This window comes from Suillus discolor (assembly GCF_016758755.1).
Source record: "Suillus discolor strain FC423 chromosome Unknown F5147scaffold_45, whole genome shotgun sequence".
NCBI lineage: Eukaryota > Fungi > Basidiomycota > Agaricomycetes > Boletales > Suillaceae > Suillus > Suillus discolor.
The window spans coordinates 67,236-81,146 of NW_024541292.1; the positions used below are offsets into that span (position 1 = coordinate 67,236).

Here is a 13,911-nt window from a genome sequence, read left to right on the forward strand (position 1 = left end):
CGTTAGAATTTTGAAAAGACGATGTACAAGAGACCGGCTCATTACAAATATAACTCCCAAGGCGATGGCGAAGGCGCTTGATTGATAGACATGCGTGAAGACACCTGAGAAACCATTACACAATTAACAATAACAGGTCACATGTCACATGTCACTCGACAACTTTTCACTCCTTGCCACAAGTTCAATAACCTGAACGTATGGTGAGGCTCTAATACTGAGCAACAAAGTGATGATGCAAGTCGTTGGGCGTGGCAGTTGTGGGGTCAAACGAACTCACCCGACCTGGCGACTTAGTACTAGAAAGGTGACCGACCCCTGGGAAGGCACGAAGTTGACCCCTTGGTTTCAGCTTTTCTTAAGTTACATGATGTCACGCGAACCGTCGGGGCCTGGGATAGGTACTACGTCAAGCACTTAACATCTCAGAGACGTAGTAAAGACTGGTTACGGAGACAGCTCTGTCAAAAATTTGACCCTGGCCCGGATTCACATTCCGATAACACGTGGTGAGTTGAAAGTACTCATTACATTCCGCCAGGAATTTGACAACCTCTTGCAAGTATATGTCAGAATGACGCTCGAGGATCGTGCATGCTGGGCTTCGCGAATCACCACCACAGCATGGGAACTCGCGTATATGATTTTTGAATGCCGGTAGGTTCAAGCCAAGACCAAGGTAGAGCAACGTGTGCACTCACGCTTCAAGCGTTCAAATTCAAATCCCAGCCTCGGCAGAATTGGCTAACTTCGAGTAAGTAGATCCGGACCGATTCTGTATGCTTGTGCTCTATCTGATAGTCCGATGATTCCACAGGGACGATACACTCATGGCTCCACCTTCTCCATTTTAACTAATGTCAAATGGGGTACTTACCCGATAGCGCTTGCCTTCACGAAGGCATCGTGACCATGTCTATCCAAGAGACCACTCTGCCACGGACGTTAACATGTCAAAGGCCTGCAAACGCTTCGCTTATTATGAGGTTCGATCTCAAATCATGCACTTGCTTGTCACGGTTACATGAATGGTGGTGAGACTTCATTCGATGTTTTCCAGCAGGAGCAGATAAGCACCGCCCTTGCTACCGAATCTAGCCTAAGAAGCTGTTACAGCCACCGGTGACGCAGGGTCACCCTTCAAGTTGTCAGTCGTGTGATCATCGACCTTTGGGCCTTCCCGTTGGTAGCGAATTATCAAGGACAGACATCTGATAGAGTGCGGCACCGCAAGCTCCGCTGTCGTACAGTTTTCATTAAAACGTCACAAGTTCACAACCCTTGCCAGTTGACGGGATTCCGATAGCCTGCCCTATAAGTATTGTACGTTAGTGATTAGCAACCCATCCCTTACTCTTTGAAACTGCCATTTGATCTGCACAGTTTTATGCCGGAACTAGATGAATATATGTATGCTCTTGCCTGGAATAACAACACATCAGGTTCGTTAGCCTTATCGGAAATGGTTCATTATGCTAAATTTCATCGTTTTTCAGTTGTGGTCATTACCCTGATATTCTATGAGTACGGTCAGTAGCTCTCATGAACCTTGCAGTGCAGCTGAACGTAATGTTATCTAGTGCTTCAGTTCGAGAAAGAGGTACCAAAGAGATCATTTTGTCTTGGTCGATTACTCATGATCATATTATCACAGGTCACGTTTGTTTGGGTTAGAAATCAACCTCGACGTTATCGAGATCCGGAACTGACTGGATATGCAGGAAAGACAGTGGTCGATGATGACGTATCTATACCTTGTTGTGAGTCCCACCCTGCCAAAGTGCTTGATAGTTTCCCATTTTGTTGCTATTTCAGGTTCGATATTTCGGTATTTTGATTGCAATGTACGTTGCGGTGTTGTATCCTTCAGATGGATATTGTATGTTGACGCTGGCTTTTAGAATCTCCGCCTGCTGTACGTGAGGTATACCAACTGAGCTGTCATTAACTGAGTAGTGCTAGGGGGAGGTCTATTTTATATACCTGAAGCAGTGAGTCTATCAATTCTTTCTCTAGAGAATTCTAGGTTGACTAAGATTCAGCCGTACGTCAGAAGTTTGTTTGACATTTAAGCATGATCTGCTGACCTCTTGTTTAGTTGTGAGTATATCATATTCAACTGAAACTAGGTTTGCTCATCGTGAAATTGGAATAGGTTATGGTATGTTTCTGTTTATCCAATGGAGTCTTTCTGTATATTTTTGCTTGGGAGAAGGTAAGTCAAGGTCGTATACATACATTCTCGCATACCCATTTCGCATTTGCAGTCATTCTCATCTGGCGTCTATACGCCTTGTACAACCAATCCAAGCCTATCCTTTATGTTCTACTGGTGTTGTTTATACCTATTGTCGCGCTCTATATAGCGGTGGATATATATTTATGGAGTCGACCCTCAGCGATCTCAAGTAAATTTCTATTTTGATCGAATTCTGTGCAAGCTGATGCCTTGGTGCGTAGTACAAGAAGTAATAATAACCCCAAACATCAAGTACTGCGCGGCTTTCTTCCACATCGGACCCATGCCAGCGATATATACTTCCATCCCCGTCATATGCTATGATATCTTCCTAGTTGTCCTCGCCATTGCCGCCCTCGGGAAGCACCTGAAAGAACGGAAGGGACTTCGAATGAAACCTAACACCTATGTAATCGTGATCGTCCAATATCATGTGATATACTTTGTCCTGTAAGTTCCCCTTCGCTTGTTGCGTTCTCTGAAAGCATTCATCGCGCCACGCTAGGAATTTGGCGAATCAAATATTCATGGCGATATTGTGGGCCAACCTTTCGGTATGATCTCTCTTGATTCTAGAAAGATGCGCTCTAATGCAGGCATACCCAGACGGTAGTGATGAATCTCCTTCTAATGTTCAACGATACTGCACCATTTATTATCGTGCCACGTCTTATCATCAGCATTTGGGAAGCGCATGCCAACGATAACTGTGTGCATGTCAGTACAACATTCCAGGATTGCCTCTGTTGGACTTCGCCACCGATGTTGGAGGAGCACGAGCTGGACTCGCGCGAATGATATTTTAACTTAGGAGGAGGTAGAGTGAAAACCCTTCGCCCGGACTCTTGTCATAGAGGAATTCTCTGATGCTAGTCCATAGTGTCATATCGAGACATCTAACACTGTACATTGTCGCTACCAAGGATACATCAATAGTGATTGATTCATCAGTGGTTTTGGATGATCGGGTTCCTCCACATCATCTATGGCAACGTGCATTCACTATCAGCGACCATAGCATCGCAGTAAAGTCGCCCCCATGCAGCAGACTGTGGCGCTTTTGACTAGTCATACTCGCCTTATGTGCCTGGCTAAATACTGCTCATTATCAAACTAGCTGTCGGTACAGGTCAGTACTCGTACACTTAATATAATTTTATTTGGCTGTTAAAATCAGGCACCATCATTCATTGAGTGAACGATTGATTTGCCCTTTTATTTTGCACTCAGCTCAACATGCTGTTTGGAGGTTGAGAGCTGCCGAAATGCCGACTGTATTCTTGAACAGACTACTTCCGATTGCGATTGTCTTCCTCAAGGCATCATGATCATGTCTATTCAAGAGATCACTTTACCGTACGGACGTCAACATGCAAAGAGCCTGCAAACGCTTCGCTTGTTTCCAGGTTTGAAATTTGATCTCGGATCATGCACTTGCTTGTCAAGGTCATATGCATAATGGAATCTGGATGCACAGTGGTGGGACTTCATTTGATGTTTTCCAGCACATGCCGGGGTAGATAAGCACCGCCCTTACCACTTAAGCCAGAGGGTCGGACAACCCAAGAAGCAGTTATAGCCACCGGTGACGCAGGGCGACCCTTCAAGTTGTCAGCCGTGTGATCATCAATATACTTACGACCTTCCGAATCCCGTTGGACCTTGGCCTTGTCGCTGGAGGTGAATTATCGAGTACAATTATTCGCGACATCAAATGGAAAAGTGCGGCGCCGCAAGCTCGACACGATGTCGTACTATTTTCATTAAAACACAGCAAAAGTCACCAACCCTTAGGAGTTAACGAGATTTAGTCTGCCCTATAAGTATTGTACGTTGGTGACAATCAGCCCATCCCTCATTCTTTGAATCTGTAATTCGATCTTTACAGTTTTATGTCGGAACTAGAAGATGCTCTCTATGCTCTTTACTGGAATAACAGCGTCTCAGGTTCGTTAGTTTTGTCGGAAATGAACCAATGCGCTGAATTTCGTCGTTTTCCAGTTGCTGTCATCACCATGATATCTTATGAATACAGTTAGTAACTTGTATGAATCTTGCAGTGCTGTTGACCGTAATGTTATCTAGTACTCCAATTCGAGAAAGAGGTACCGAGAAGCTCGTTTTGTCTTCGTCGAGTACTCATGCATGATCATATCATCATAGGTCAAGTTTGTTTGGGTTAGAGTTAAACCTGGATGATATCAAGATCCGGAACTGACTAGATACGCAGGAAAGACAGTGGTCAGTGATGACGTATCTATACCTTGCTGTGAGCTACACCCTACCAAAGTGCTTCATGGTTTCCCATTTTTATTGCCATGTCAGGTTCGATATTTCGGTATTTTGGTTGTAATGTACGTCGCGGTTGTTGTATCCTCCGGATGATACATTGTATGTTGACGCCGACTTCTAGGTTTTCCGCCGCCTGTACGTGACGTAGTGCCAACTGCACCGTAATTAACTGACTAGCGCTAGGGGGAGGTCTAGTTTATATACCCGAGGCAGTGAGTCTGTCTTTCTTTAGAGAATTCTCAGTTGACTAAGATTCAGCCGTACGTCAGAATTTCGTTTGACAGCTGACCTGTTGTTGACCGCTTGTTTAGTTGTGAGTATATCGCATTCAACTGAAACTAGCTTTGCTCATCGTGAAATTGAAATAGGTTATGGCATGTTTCTGTTTATGCAATGGGGTTTCTCTGTATACTCTTGCTTGACGAAAGGTAAGTCACGGACATATGCATAGTACATTCTTCTTACTTCAATACACGTACCCATTTGGCATTTGCAGTCATTCTCATCTGGCGTCTATATGCCCTATACAACCAATCCAAGCCCATACTATATGTTCTAATGGGCTTGTTTATACCTATCGTCGCGCTCTATATAGCGGTGGATGTATTTTTGTGGAGTCGACCCTCAGCGATCTCAAGTGAATTTCTACTTCAATCGAATTCTGTGCAAGCTGATGCCTTGGTGCGTAGTGCAAGAAATAACAATAACCCCAAACATCAAGTACTGCACAGCTTTCTTCCACGTCGGACCCATGCTAGCGATATATACTTCCATCCCCGTCATATGCTATGACATTTTTCTGGTTGTTCTCGCCATTACCCTCCTGGTGAAGCACCTGAAAGAACGGAAGGAGCTTAAAATGAAACCAAACACCTATATAGTCTTGATCGTCCGATACCATGTCATATACTTTGTCATGTAAGTTCCCCTTCGTTTGTTGCGTTCTCTGAGAGCATTCATCGAGTCGTACTAGGAATCTGGCAATTCAAATCTTCTCGGTGGTATTGTGGGCCAACCTTTCGGTATGATCTCCTATGATTCTAAAGAGGTCTGCTCTAATGCAGGCATGCACAGACGGAAGTGATGAATGTCATACTGTTGTTCTCCGATACTGCGCCATTTATTATCGTGCCACGTTTTATCATCAGCATTTGGGAAACGCATGCCAACGATAGCTGTGTGCATGTCAGTACAACATTCGAGGATTGCGTCTGTTGGACTTCGCCACCGCCGTTGGAGGAGCACGAGCTGGAATTCTATATAGATCCTGACAACATTTCTTGATACTTCATGGGAGCAAGTAGTCCAGGGCTTAATGTTTTCGTGTAACTATGTACTATCTTTCATTCTATATTTATTTACATAAGTAGTCCCCAGCCACGTCTGGTACCACCTACGACGGGTTACCGGCAATCAATCTAGCGCCGGTAGCCTGAGCACTTTTAGTCAGCTTGATCCGGTACTGCAGTACAACTTTCCCTTGACCAGTAACTATCACCAGACAGCCGAAGGAAATCATGTCCCATGAAGATATCATGCTGACCATTACCTTTCGCGGGACATCGCACACTGTTTTCCTCCCGAATGACGCCCCTCTCTCTGCTCTCCACTCCCGTCTCGAGCTCCTCACTTCTGTTCCGCCATCATTACAGAAACTCATTTATAGAGGAAAGAAATTCCAGCATCGACAGGATGACTCAGATTCAGAACCCACCATCGCCCAAGCGGGTCTTCGCGATGGCATCAAAGTGCAAATGCTTGGCTCGACAGTAGAAGAACTCGGACAACTGAATGCAGCTGACTCGGCACATCAGAAGAAGGAGCAAATTCTGAGAGAGAGGGCGCTAAAGCCACAGGTCAAGGTATGTCCTGACATTCGTTCTTATCAGCAAGATTATCAATCATGATGAGAGGCAATTAGCTTCGTTCGACCGGGTCATCGTCTACTTCGTCACACCAGTACTACTTTCACCGTATAGAACCGCTTACTCATCTGCCGCGACCTGAAACAGCGACGGAGTGTCTCACAACTCTTTCCAAGGACCCTGCAGTCCTACATGTCATGCAGAAGCATCGTTTTTCTGTGGGCTTGCTTACGGAGCTTGCACCACACGAGCACCCTGGACTTCTGGGTCTTAACGTCGGGAGTGGAGATACCATCAAGCTGCGAATTCGGCTCGATACATATGACGGATTTCGTCCGTACCTGGAGGTCAGGCGCGTGTTGTGCCATGAACTGGCTCACAATGTGTGGGGCGAACATAACAATGATGTGAGTAACAACCTGTATATCAAGAATTAGCGTCTAATACCCTGTTCACACCGTGGTCGTGTACTGGTAGTTTAAAGAGCTAAATTCTCAGCTCAATCGTGAGGTTGCAGAATTTGAGGCTGCAGCAAGAGCAGGAACACACGGACTTTCTGATTTAGGAGACACATATCAGCCGTCGGACGGAGAAGTAGAGGCACTTGCTCATGTTCTAGGAGGCACAGACCTTCGAGGTAACGATACCACGGAAGAACATCGGATAAGGGCGCTGGAAGCTGCCACAGCGCGTCTTAGGAACGAAGAACTAGAACGGAGCTGTGGGACTTCTGGACCGCAGAAGCAATCTGGTTGATAGCTGAGTTAATGGTAACTACATATATTTCAGGCTAGGGATAGTGGTTTGAATCTGATGATAATTTATTTCTGGGATAGCATACTATCCTTATAGCAAACATTACTCGCGTGACCTATAGAATTTGCTGACTGGGTTTGCATGCATGAATATGTGCTCCTTCAGAAGTTTGGTGGAACGCCTAGGGATGCAATGATGTCGATGCTCGTATACTGCAAGTGCGGCCAAGACGCTTCCAACTTCCGGTCTGTCTGGAATATGAATTCCCTACTACAGTCAAATTTTGATTGGCACACATTTGAGTGAAGAGTAGGGGCGGGCTGACAATTTCTCGAGCTGGTGGTTTCTCTAAAGATATGAGGATAGCGCTTACTCTGGTTCGTCGTTGACGATGTATTCCGTAGAAGTTGCACTATCAGCCGGTTTCTGGGTAGCGGGAGAGACAGTTGAACGAGTGCAAGGCAATATCATGCATATGCCATACGTGCATGGGCACTTCCGTGGTCTTCAAGCCTTCAGGACTTGATTCATATGAATCATACTATCATAGTGCAGAGTCATGATTCCCGTACCTAGTAAAAGAGTTTTCGCAAAAAGTTTCACGGTTGTCGCCGGTCCGGGTCAGCCGCAACCTCACTGGGATCATCTTGCTCCCTTGTTTCCTTGTCTTTGGTCGGACTCGTTACAGCTTCTGGTCCGTCGGTTGTGCTGCATCTTGACCACCTCCTACATCACTTGTTTCAGATTGAGAGCTTGCAGGAGACGGGCGTCTGTTGTGTCAGTACCTTTTGTATGTTTTTTTTTTCGCGTGTCACAGTGTATGTTAATCTTTGTTCAAGGGCGTTTTGTTCAGCAAATCAAGCTACTGCTCTTACATGTATTTCCCCGTTATCAACCTCGTTATTTATCAAGCCGAAACCAAAATATAACTCAACGACTCAGTTACTTTCCTACTCGCAATCGCGACCTCTATGGGAGCACGCCATGACCGATACGTCCGCGCAAGCTCCAACATGTAAAGTTTGAATCTGAATCGTCAACCCTGTTATTACCCTCCAACGGCGTCTTTTCATTTCATGCCTTTGTCATGCTGTCGTCCAAAGGTGTAGTTCATGCATCACTCCGATCTTTCTGCTAACGTACATTTATACTTTTTGAATATCAATACCATTGCTGCGGAGACTATCTTGAGCGACCGACTCCATGGCTAGGAACATCAACTTGACATTCATGAGATAAGTATATGAAAAATAATGTGCAGGTTCTTCCGAAGATACCCATTCGTGGTCCGTCGTGCGACACTGATAAATAAAGGCTCAAATATTCAGAAGAAGTAAAACACCTGTAACAGCATGCCCTGCAGCGGCTAGTGCTTGACTAGAATGTTCGGTGCTAGGACCGCTTGCGTTCTAGACTTGGACATGCACATTTTTGCGGCATCACGTTGTTTTGATATCGTGAGTGTTATTGACCACTCGGCAGCTGGCAGCCGCGATGTGCGCCGACGCTTGGTGCTCAACTGTGGTCGCAACGTGTTTTGATTGTTCCACAGCGCACATTTCAATGATCACCCCCGTGGTGATCCACAGTGGCTAGTCGCCATGATTACCCTGTGAGTGTTTCCAGACAATCCACAAATCGACGCTCCACAACTCATTGATATTATCTAAAGCGTGTTGTGGTCCTACCAAGGAACTCTTAAATACGCTCGTCGAATCGCCCCTTGTCGTTTCCGTACCCTTCTCCTCATTCTTATCTGTCAGGCATGGCCGCTCAAAATTCGATCGCTCAATCTTCTTCTGAACCTCATTCCAGCGCTGCATCCAGCGCTGCATCCAACGCCCCCGTCATAATGTCTACCGTAGTCGATGCTGGCATCGCGAATCCTCGCTCAGAGCCCCCCGATCCTCAATACCCTTCTGCCTCGGAGCCGGCCGACCCTCCAGCACCTGCTCACGTATTCACCTTCACACACTCCGGCCCAGCAGAGGTGGTCCGAACTACACCGGTGTCATGCACGTATGGCCCCTTTCGTGTTTGGCGCAAATTGGGCGAGGGCACGTACGGCGTGGCGATGGGAGCTGAGGATGTAGTGTCGAATCGCTTGTTGTGTCTCAAGGTCTTTCCAAAGCACCATCTTGAGCGCAAATCCAGGAAAGATGTTCTTCTGAATGAACTGGAAGCGTACAAGCGTCTTTCACGCGCATTGCCGTGTCCCGCGGCTGATTTCCTCATGGGGCTTGAAATGTCGTTTCAGACAAAGGATAAGATATGTCTTGTAATGGTACGTCCTCCTCCCCTGCGACCCATTTCAGTCATCTGACTCCATCGACCGTCTCTAGGACCTGATGGCGAGCGACCTGTATAATTATCTGGAACGTCATCCTTCGTACTGCTCCCGCAATGCTTGCAGGTGGGCTGCGCAAATGGTAAGCAGTCGTCTTTCCTGGTCTTCGGTGACTCACGCCCCCTCCAACTTTGAAGACCCTTGGGATCAACGCTCTGCACGAGATAGGGATCATCCACCGCGACATCAAAACAGAAAACATCCTGATCGACGTTCGAGATAACGTGCGCATCACCGACTTTGGCGTGAGTTATGTAAACAAAGACGAAGGACCCTTGGACCGACAGCGGAATTATTCTTCGGAATCGGTGGGAACAACATCCATCATGGCACCGGAGGTCCTGCGCAACATATCCGACCGCCGTCCTTCGAAGTACGGAGCACCCGCAGACTGGTGGTCGTTAGGTTGCGTCATCTACGAGCTTGTGTCGAAGAAGCACGAGGCACGTTTCGAGTCTTCTTTTGCTGCTATCTTACTGATATCATCTCGTCAGCCACTTTTTTTTTACAGAGGACGAGATATTTTCTTATGTTTCCTGGTGCTCCAACCGCGACAGACCATCCAAACGGTTCCCTGCCTTTGAAGAATTGCAAGAAAATCTCGCGGATTTGATCTCTGGGGTAAGATTTTGTCTTGTTTATTTTCCGGCACCATCACTCATCTTCACTGCGGTAGCTGCTGCAACCCGTCCCGTCATCGCGGTTTGGGTTCGCTGAAGTCGTAAATCATAGATCGTTTTTGTTCGAACCCGACACGTCAGAATTCACCGACACATACTCTCGCGGTGAGTTGAATCTGATTTGTCTGCGAACATCATGCTAAAACCGGATTGCAGCGCTTGAGCGGGAAAATTTTCCATGTTCGCTGCCAGACTTACGACGTGGTCAAGAGACCAACGCAGCGGAGATCTGGTTTCGCCAACCTTCCTGGGAGAAATCGCGCGTTCCGGATGTCGACTGGGTCAAGCCGGCGCTTTTTTCTCTGTCCCTATGATAGTCCTTCAGTCCAGTCGGTGCTCATTTCGTTCCGATAGCTTCATTGTTCACTGTCACTACGTTTCCCTTCCTTCTTCAAGTTGTTACAAATAACCTTACGTAAAAAGCATCTGTCTCTTGGTTCACATACATATTTCAGTATCAATCCACTGTTTGTTCCAGATCTCCCAGGACCCAGGCAGTAGTAGAATTGGCATGGGTATTCAAAGGTTTGAGTTTATAGTTGTAGCTGATTTCAGCAGATTGAGTACGCCACGTTGCTACTCAAAGCGCGCCATCTGAACATCGACAAAGTACTAACTTAGTAAAGGAAGGTCTCCGCACTAACATTCTCTCCTTCTCTTCGAACTCAAATTTCTATGGACACGAAGGAGGCTCCTCCCACATACTCGACTCGACGCGAAGACTGCACTTGGGTTCAAAGCACTCAGGCTGATTGATTGCCGGTAACCCGTCGTAGGTGGTACCAAGACGTGGCTGAGGACATAAACAAATATAGAATGGAAGATAGTACACAGTTACACCAAAACATTGAACCCTGGACTACTTGCGCCCATGAAGCATCAAGCAATGTTGTCAGGATCTATACAGAATTCCATCTCGTGCTGCTCCAATGGCGGTGGCGAAGTCCAACAGACGCAATCCTCGAATGTCGTGCTGACATGTACACAGCTGTCGTTGGCATGCGTTTCCCAAATGTCGATGATAAGACGTGGCACGATGATAAATGGCGCACTATCGGAGAACAACAGTACGACATACATCACCGCCGTCTGCCAGTGTGCATGCCTATATTAGAACAGACCTCTTTAGAATCATGAAAAATCATACCGAAAGGTCGGCCCACAATATCGCCGAGAAGATTTGAACTGCCAGATTCCTAGCACGACTCGATGAATGCATTCAGAGAATACAACAAACGAAGGAGAACTTACAGGACAAAGTATATGTCATGGTATCGGACGATCGAGACTATATAGGTGTTGGGTTTCATTTGAAGTTCCTTCCGTTCTTTCAGGTGCTTCACCAGGAGGGTAATGGCGAGAACAACCAGCAAAATGTCATAGCATATGACGGGGATGGAAGTATATATCGCTGGCATGGGTCCGATGTGGAAAAAGTCGTGCAGTACTTGATGTTTGGGGGGATTATTATTTCTTGTACTACGCATCAAGGCATCAGCTTGTACAGAATTCGATCAAAATAGAAATTTACTTGAGATCGCTGAGGGTCGACTCCACAAAACACATCCACCGCTATATAGAGCGCGACGACAGGTATAAACAACCCCAGTAGAACATAAAGTATGGACTTGGATTGGTTGCACAGGGCGTACAGACGCCAGATGAGGATGACTATAAATGCGAAATGGGTACGTGTAAAGAAGTAAGGATGTATGCATATGACCGTGACTTACCTTTCGTCAAGCAAGAGTATACAGAGGTACCCCATTGCATAAACAGAAACGTGCTATCACCTATTTCAATTTCACCATGAGCAAAGCTAGTTTCAGTTGAATGCGATATACTCACAACTAAACAAGAGGTCAACAGCAGATCAGCTGTCAAACGAAATTCTGACGTACGACTGAATCTTAGTCAACCTAGAATTCTCTAAAGAAAGACAAACTCACTGCCTGAGGTATATAAATTTGACCTCCCCCTAGCGCTAGTCAGTTAATGACTGCTCAGTTGGTATACCTCACGTACAGCAGGCGGAGAACCTAAAAGTCAGCGTCAATATACAATGTCCATCTGAAGGACACAACAACACGTACATTGCGATCACAATACTGAAATATCGAACCTGAAAATAGTAACAAAATGGGAAACTATGAAGCACTTTGGCAGAGTGGAGCTCACAGCAAGGTATAGACACGTCATCACCGACCACAGGCTGTCTTTCCTGCGTATCTAGTCAGTTCCGGATCTTGATATCATTGAGGTTCAACTCTAACCCAAACAAACTTGACCTATGATGATATGATCATGAGTACTCGACCAAGACAAAACGAGCTTCTCGGTACCTCTTTCTCGAATTGAAGTACTAGATAACATTACAGTCAACAGTACTGCAAGATTCATGCAAGCTACATAACTGTATTCATAAGATATCATGGTGATGACAGCAACTGGAAAACGACGAAATTCAGCGCAATGGTTCATTTCCGACAAAACTAACGAACCTGACATGCTGTTATTCCAGTAAAGAGCATAGAGAAATTCTTCTTGTTCTGACATGAAACTGTGAAGATCGAATTGCAAATTCAAAGAATGAGGGGTGGGCTGATGAGCTGATGGTCACCAACGTACAATACTTATAGGGCAGGCTAAATCTCGTTAACTCCTAAGGGTTGGTGACTTTTGCTGTGTTTTAATGAAAATAGTACGACATCGTGTCGAGCTTGCGGCGCCGCACTTTTCCATTTGATGTCAATCACTGTACTGAATGATCCACCACCAGCGACAAGGTCCAATGGGAAGGCCGTAAGTATATCGATGATCACACGGCTGACAACTTGAAGGGTCACCTTGCGTCACCGGAGTTATAACTGCTTATTGGTTTGTCCGACCCTCTTGCTTAGGTGCCAAGGGCGGTGCTTGTCTACCCCGATATGTGCTGGAAATCATCAAATGAAGTCCCACCACCAGGCATACAACCTTGATAAGCAAGTGCATGATGACAGTAGTTGAACAGTTGGACGAGTGCAAGACAGTATTATGCGTATACGTGCATGGGCACTTCCAAGGTCTTCAGGCCTTCAGGACTTGGTCCTATCAATCATACTATCACAGTCATCTGGAGTAGCCTCGAGTGATTGTGACATTTCACAGTGTTGTGGAGACCTGGCATGGTGCACGGTGCTCTAGAATTGTTTATCGGAATCATCGGATGCGAAAGCGACAAAGTTTCCGTCGGAAAGCCTGAGAAAGTCATTACAAAATATTCCGGTAGCAATGTGAACTTGGCAGTTTAACGAACGTACACCAAGGTTGTATACGCTCCCCTACCGCCACAAACTTCAATCATACTCCTATATTTTCATATAATTCATATGTATCCATAGTATTACAGTGCGACAGATTATGCTTGATTACAATAGCCATGGCTACAATATCAAGGACTCACCGGTTCACTGATTGGCATGTCCGATGCATCACAACACAGAATGGATGCTCATACAATCATCAATTCAATAGTGTGCCATCCGAGTTATGTGGGTACTATGGAAACAATGCAGGTGTGATAGCAAAATAATACAAGCGAAAGCGGACGTGACTTACAGTAACAGCAACGAGGAGATAAGAGCGAGAGCAGACGAAATGTAGCATTTAAGTGATAGGACCATTGGCTGCGAAATATTTCACGGACGATGGACTGGAACAGTAAGCTGCTTGACTTCGTATAAAGGGTTT

General features: G+C 45.9%; 5 protein-coding genes across 5 annotated transcripts; all 5 read left to right on the plus strand.

The window, feature by feature from the left end:
• Positions 1-1,387: 1,387 nt before the first annotated feature.
• On the plus strand, positions 1,388-3,369 carry F5147DRAFT_838607 (uncharacterized protein; the record flags this gene model as incomplete). Its single annotated transcript, XM_041444171.1, has 13 exons — positions 1,388-1,442; positions 1,497-1,529; positions 1,581-1,600; positions 1,655-1,669; positions 1,722-1,760; positions 1,816-1,844; positions 1,902-1,915; positions 1,963-1,995; positions 2,156-2,215; positions 2,268-2,408; positions 2,461-2,689; positions 2,745-2,793; positions 2,846-3,369. 13 exons carry the CDS (start codon positions 1,388-1,390, stop codon positions 3,035-3,037), a joined length of 909 nt encoding a protein of 302 aa, XP_041290372.1. The 3' UTR covers positions 3,038-3,369.
• A 731-nt stretch (positions 3,370-4,100) lies between these two features.
• On the plus strand, positions 4,101-5,865 carry F5147DRAFT_283492 (uncharacterized protein). The gene is made up of 13 exons (XM_041429025.1): positions 4,101-4,186; positions 4,241-4,273; positions 4,325-4,344; positions 4,403-4,417; positions 4,470-4,508; positions 4,565-4,593; positions 4,653-4,666; positions 4,715-4,747; positions 4,900-4,959; positions 5,028-5,168; positions 5,221-5,449; positions 5,496-5,553; positions 5,606-5,865. The coding sequence occupies exons 1-13, from the start codon at positions 4,132-4,134 to the stop codon at positions 5,813-5,815; spliced, it is 936 nt and encodes a 311-aa protein (XP_041290373.1). The 5' UTR covers positions 4,101-4,131; the 3' UTR covers positions 5,816-5,865.
• A 68-nt stretch (positions 5,866-5,933) lies between these two features.
• On the plus strand, positions 5,934-7,247 carry F5147DRAFT_706427 (WLM-domain-containing protein). Its single transcript, XM_041437988.1, has 3 exons — positions 5,934-6,393; positions 6,453-6,803; positions 6,874-7,247. The coding sequence occupies exons 1-3, from the start codon at positions 6,049-6,051 to the stop codon at positions 7,150-7,152; spliced, it is 975 nt and encodes a 324-aa protein (XP_041290374.1). The 5' UTR covers positions 5,934-6,048; the 3' UTR covers positions 7,153-7,247.
• Positions 7,248-8,692: 1,445 nt separating this feature from the next.
• F5147DRAFT_706436 (kinase-like domain-containing protein) lies at positions 8,693-10,571 on the plus strand. The gene is made up of 7 exons (XM_041437989.1): positions 8,693-8,764; positions 8,825-9,436; positions 9,495-9,581; positions 9,637-9,946; positions 9,999-10,120; positions 10,176-10,284; positions 10,336-10,571. The coding sequence occupies exons 2-7, from the start codon at positions 8,918-8,920 to the stop codon at positions 10,491-10,493; spliced, it is 1,305 nt and encodes a 434-aa protein (XP_041290375.1). The 5' UTR covers positions 8,693-8,764; positions 8,825-8,917; the 3' UTR covers positions 10,494-10,571.
• A 336-nt stretch (positions 10,572-10,907) lies between these two features.
• Positions 10,908-12,216, plus strand: F5147DRAFT_706441 (uncharacterized protein). Its single transcript, XM_041437990.1, is given in 7 exon segments — positions 10,908-11,268; positions 11,327-11,375; positions 11,389-11,390; positions 11,433-11,658; positions 11,711-11,850; positions 11,913-11,972; positions 12,129-12,216. 5 exon segments carry the CDS (start codon positions 10,996-10,998, stop codon positions 11,776-11,778), a joined length of 618 nt encoding a protein of 205 aa, XP_041290376.1. The 5' UTR covers positions 10,908-10,995; the 3' UTR covers positions 11,779-11,850; positions 11,913-11,972; positions 12,129-12,216.
• The last annotated feature ends 1,695 nt before the right edge of the window (positions 12,217-13,911 follow it).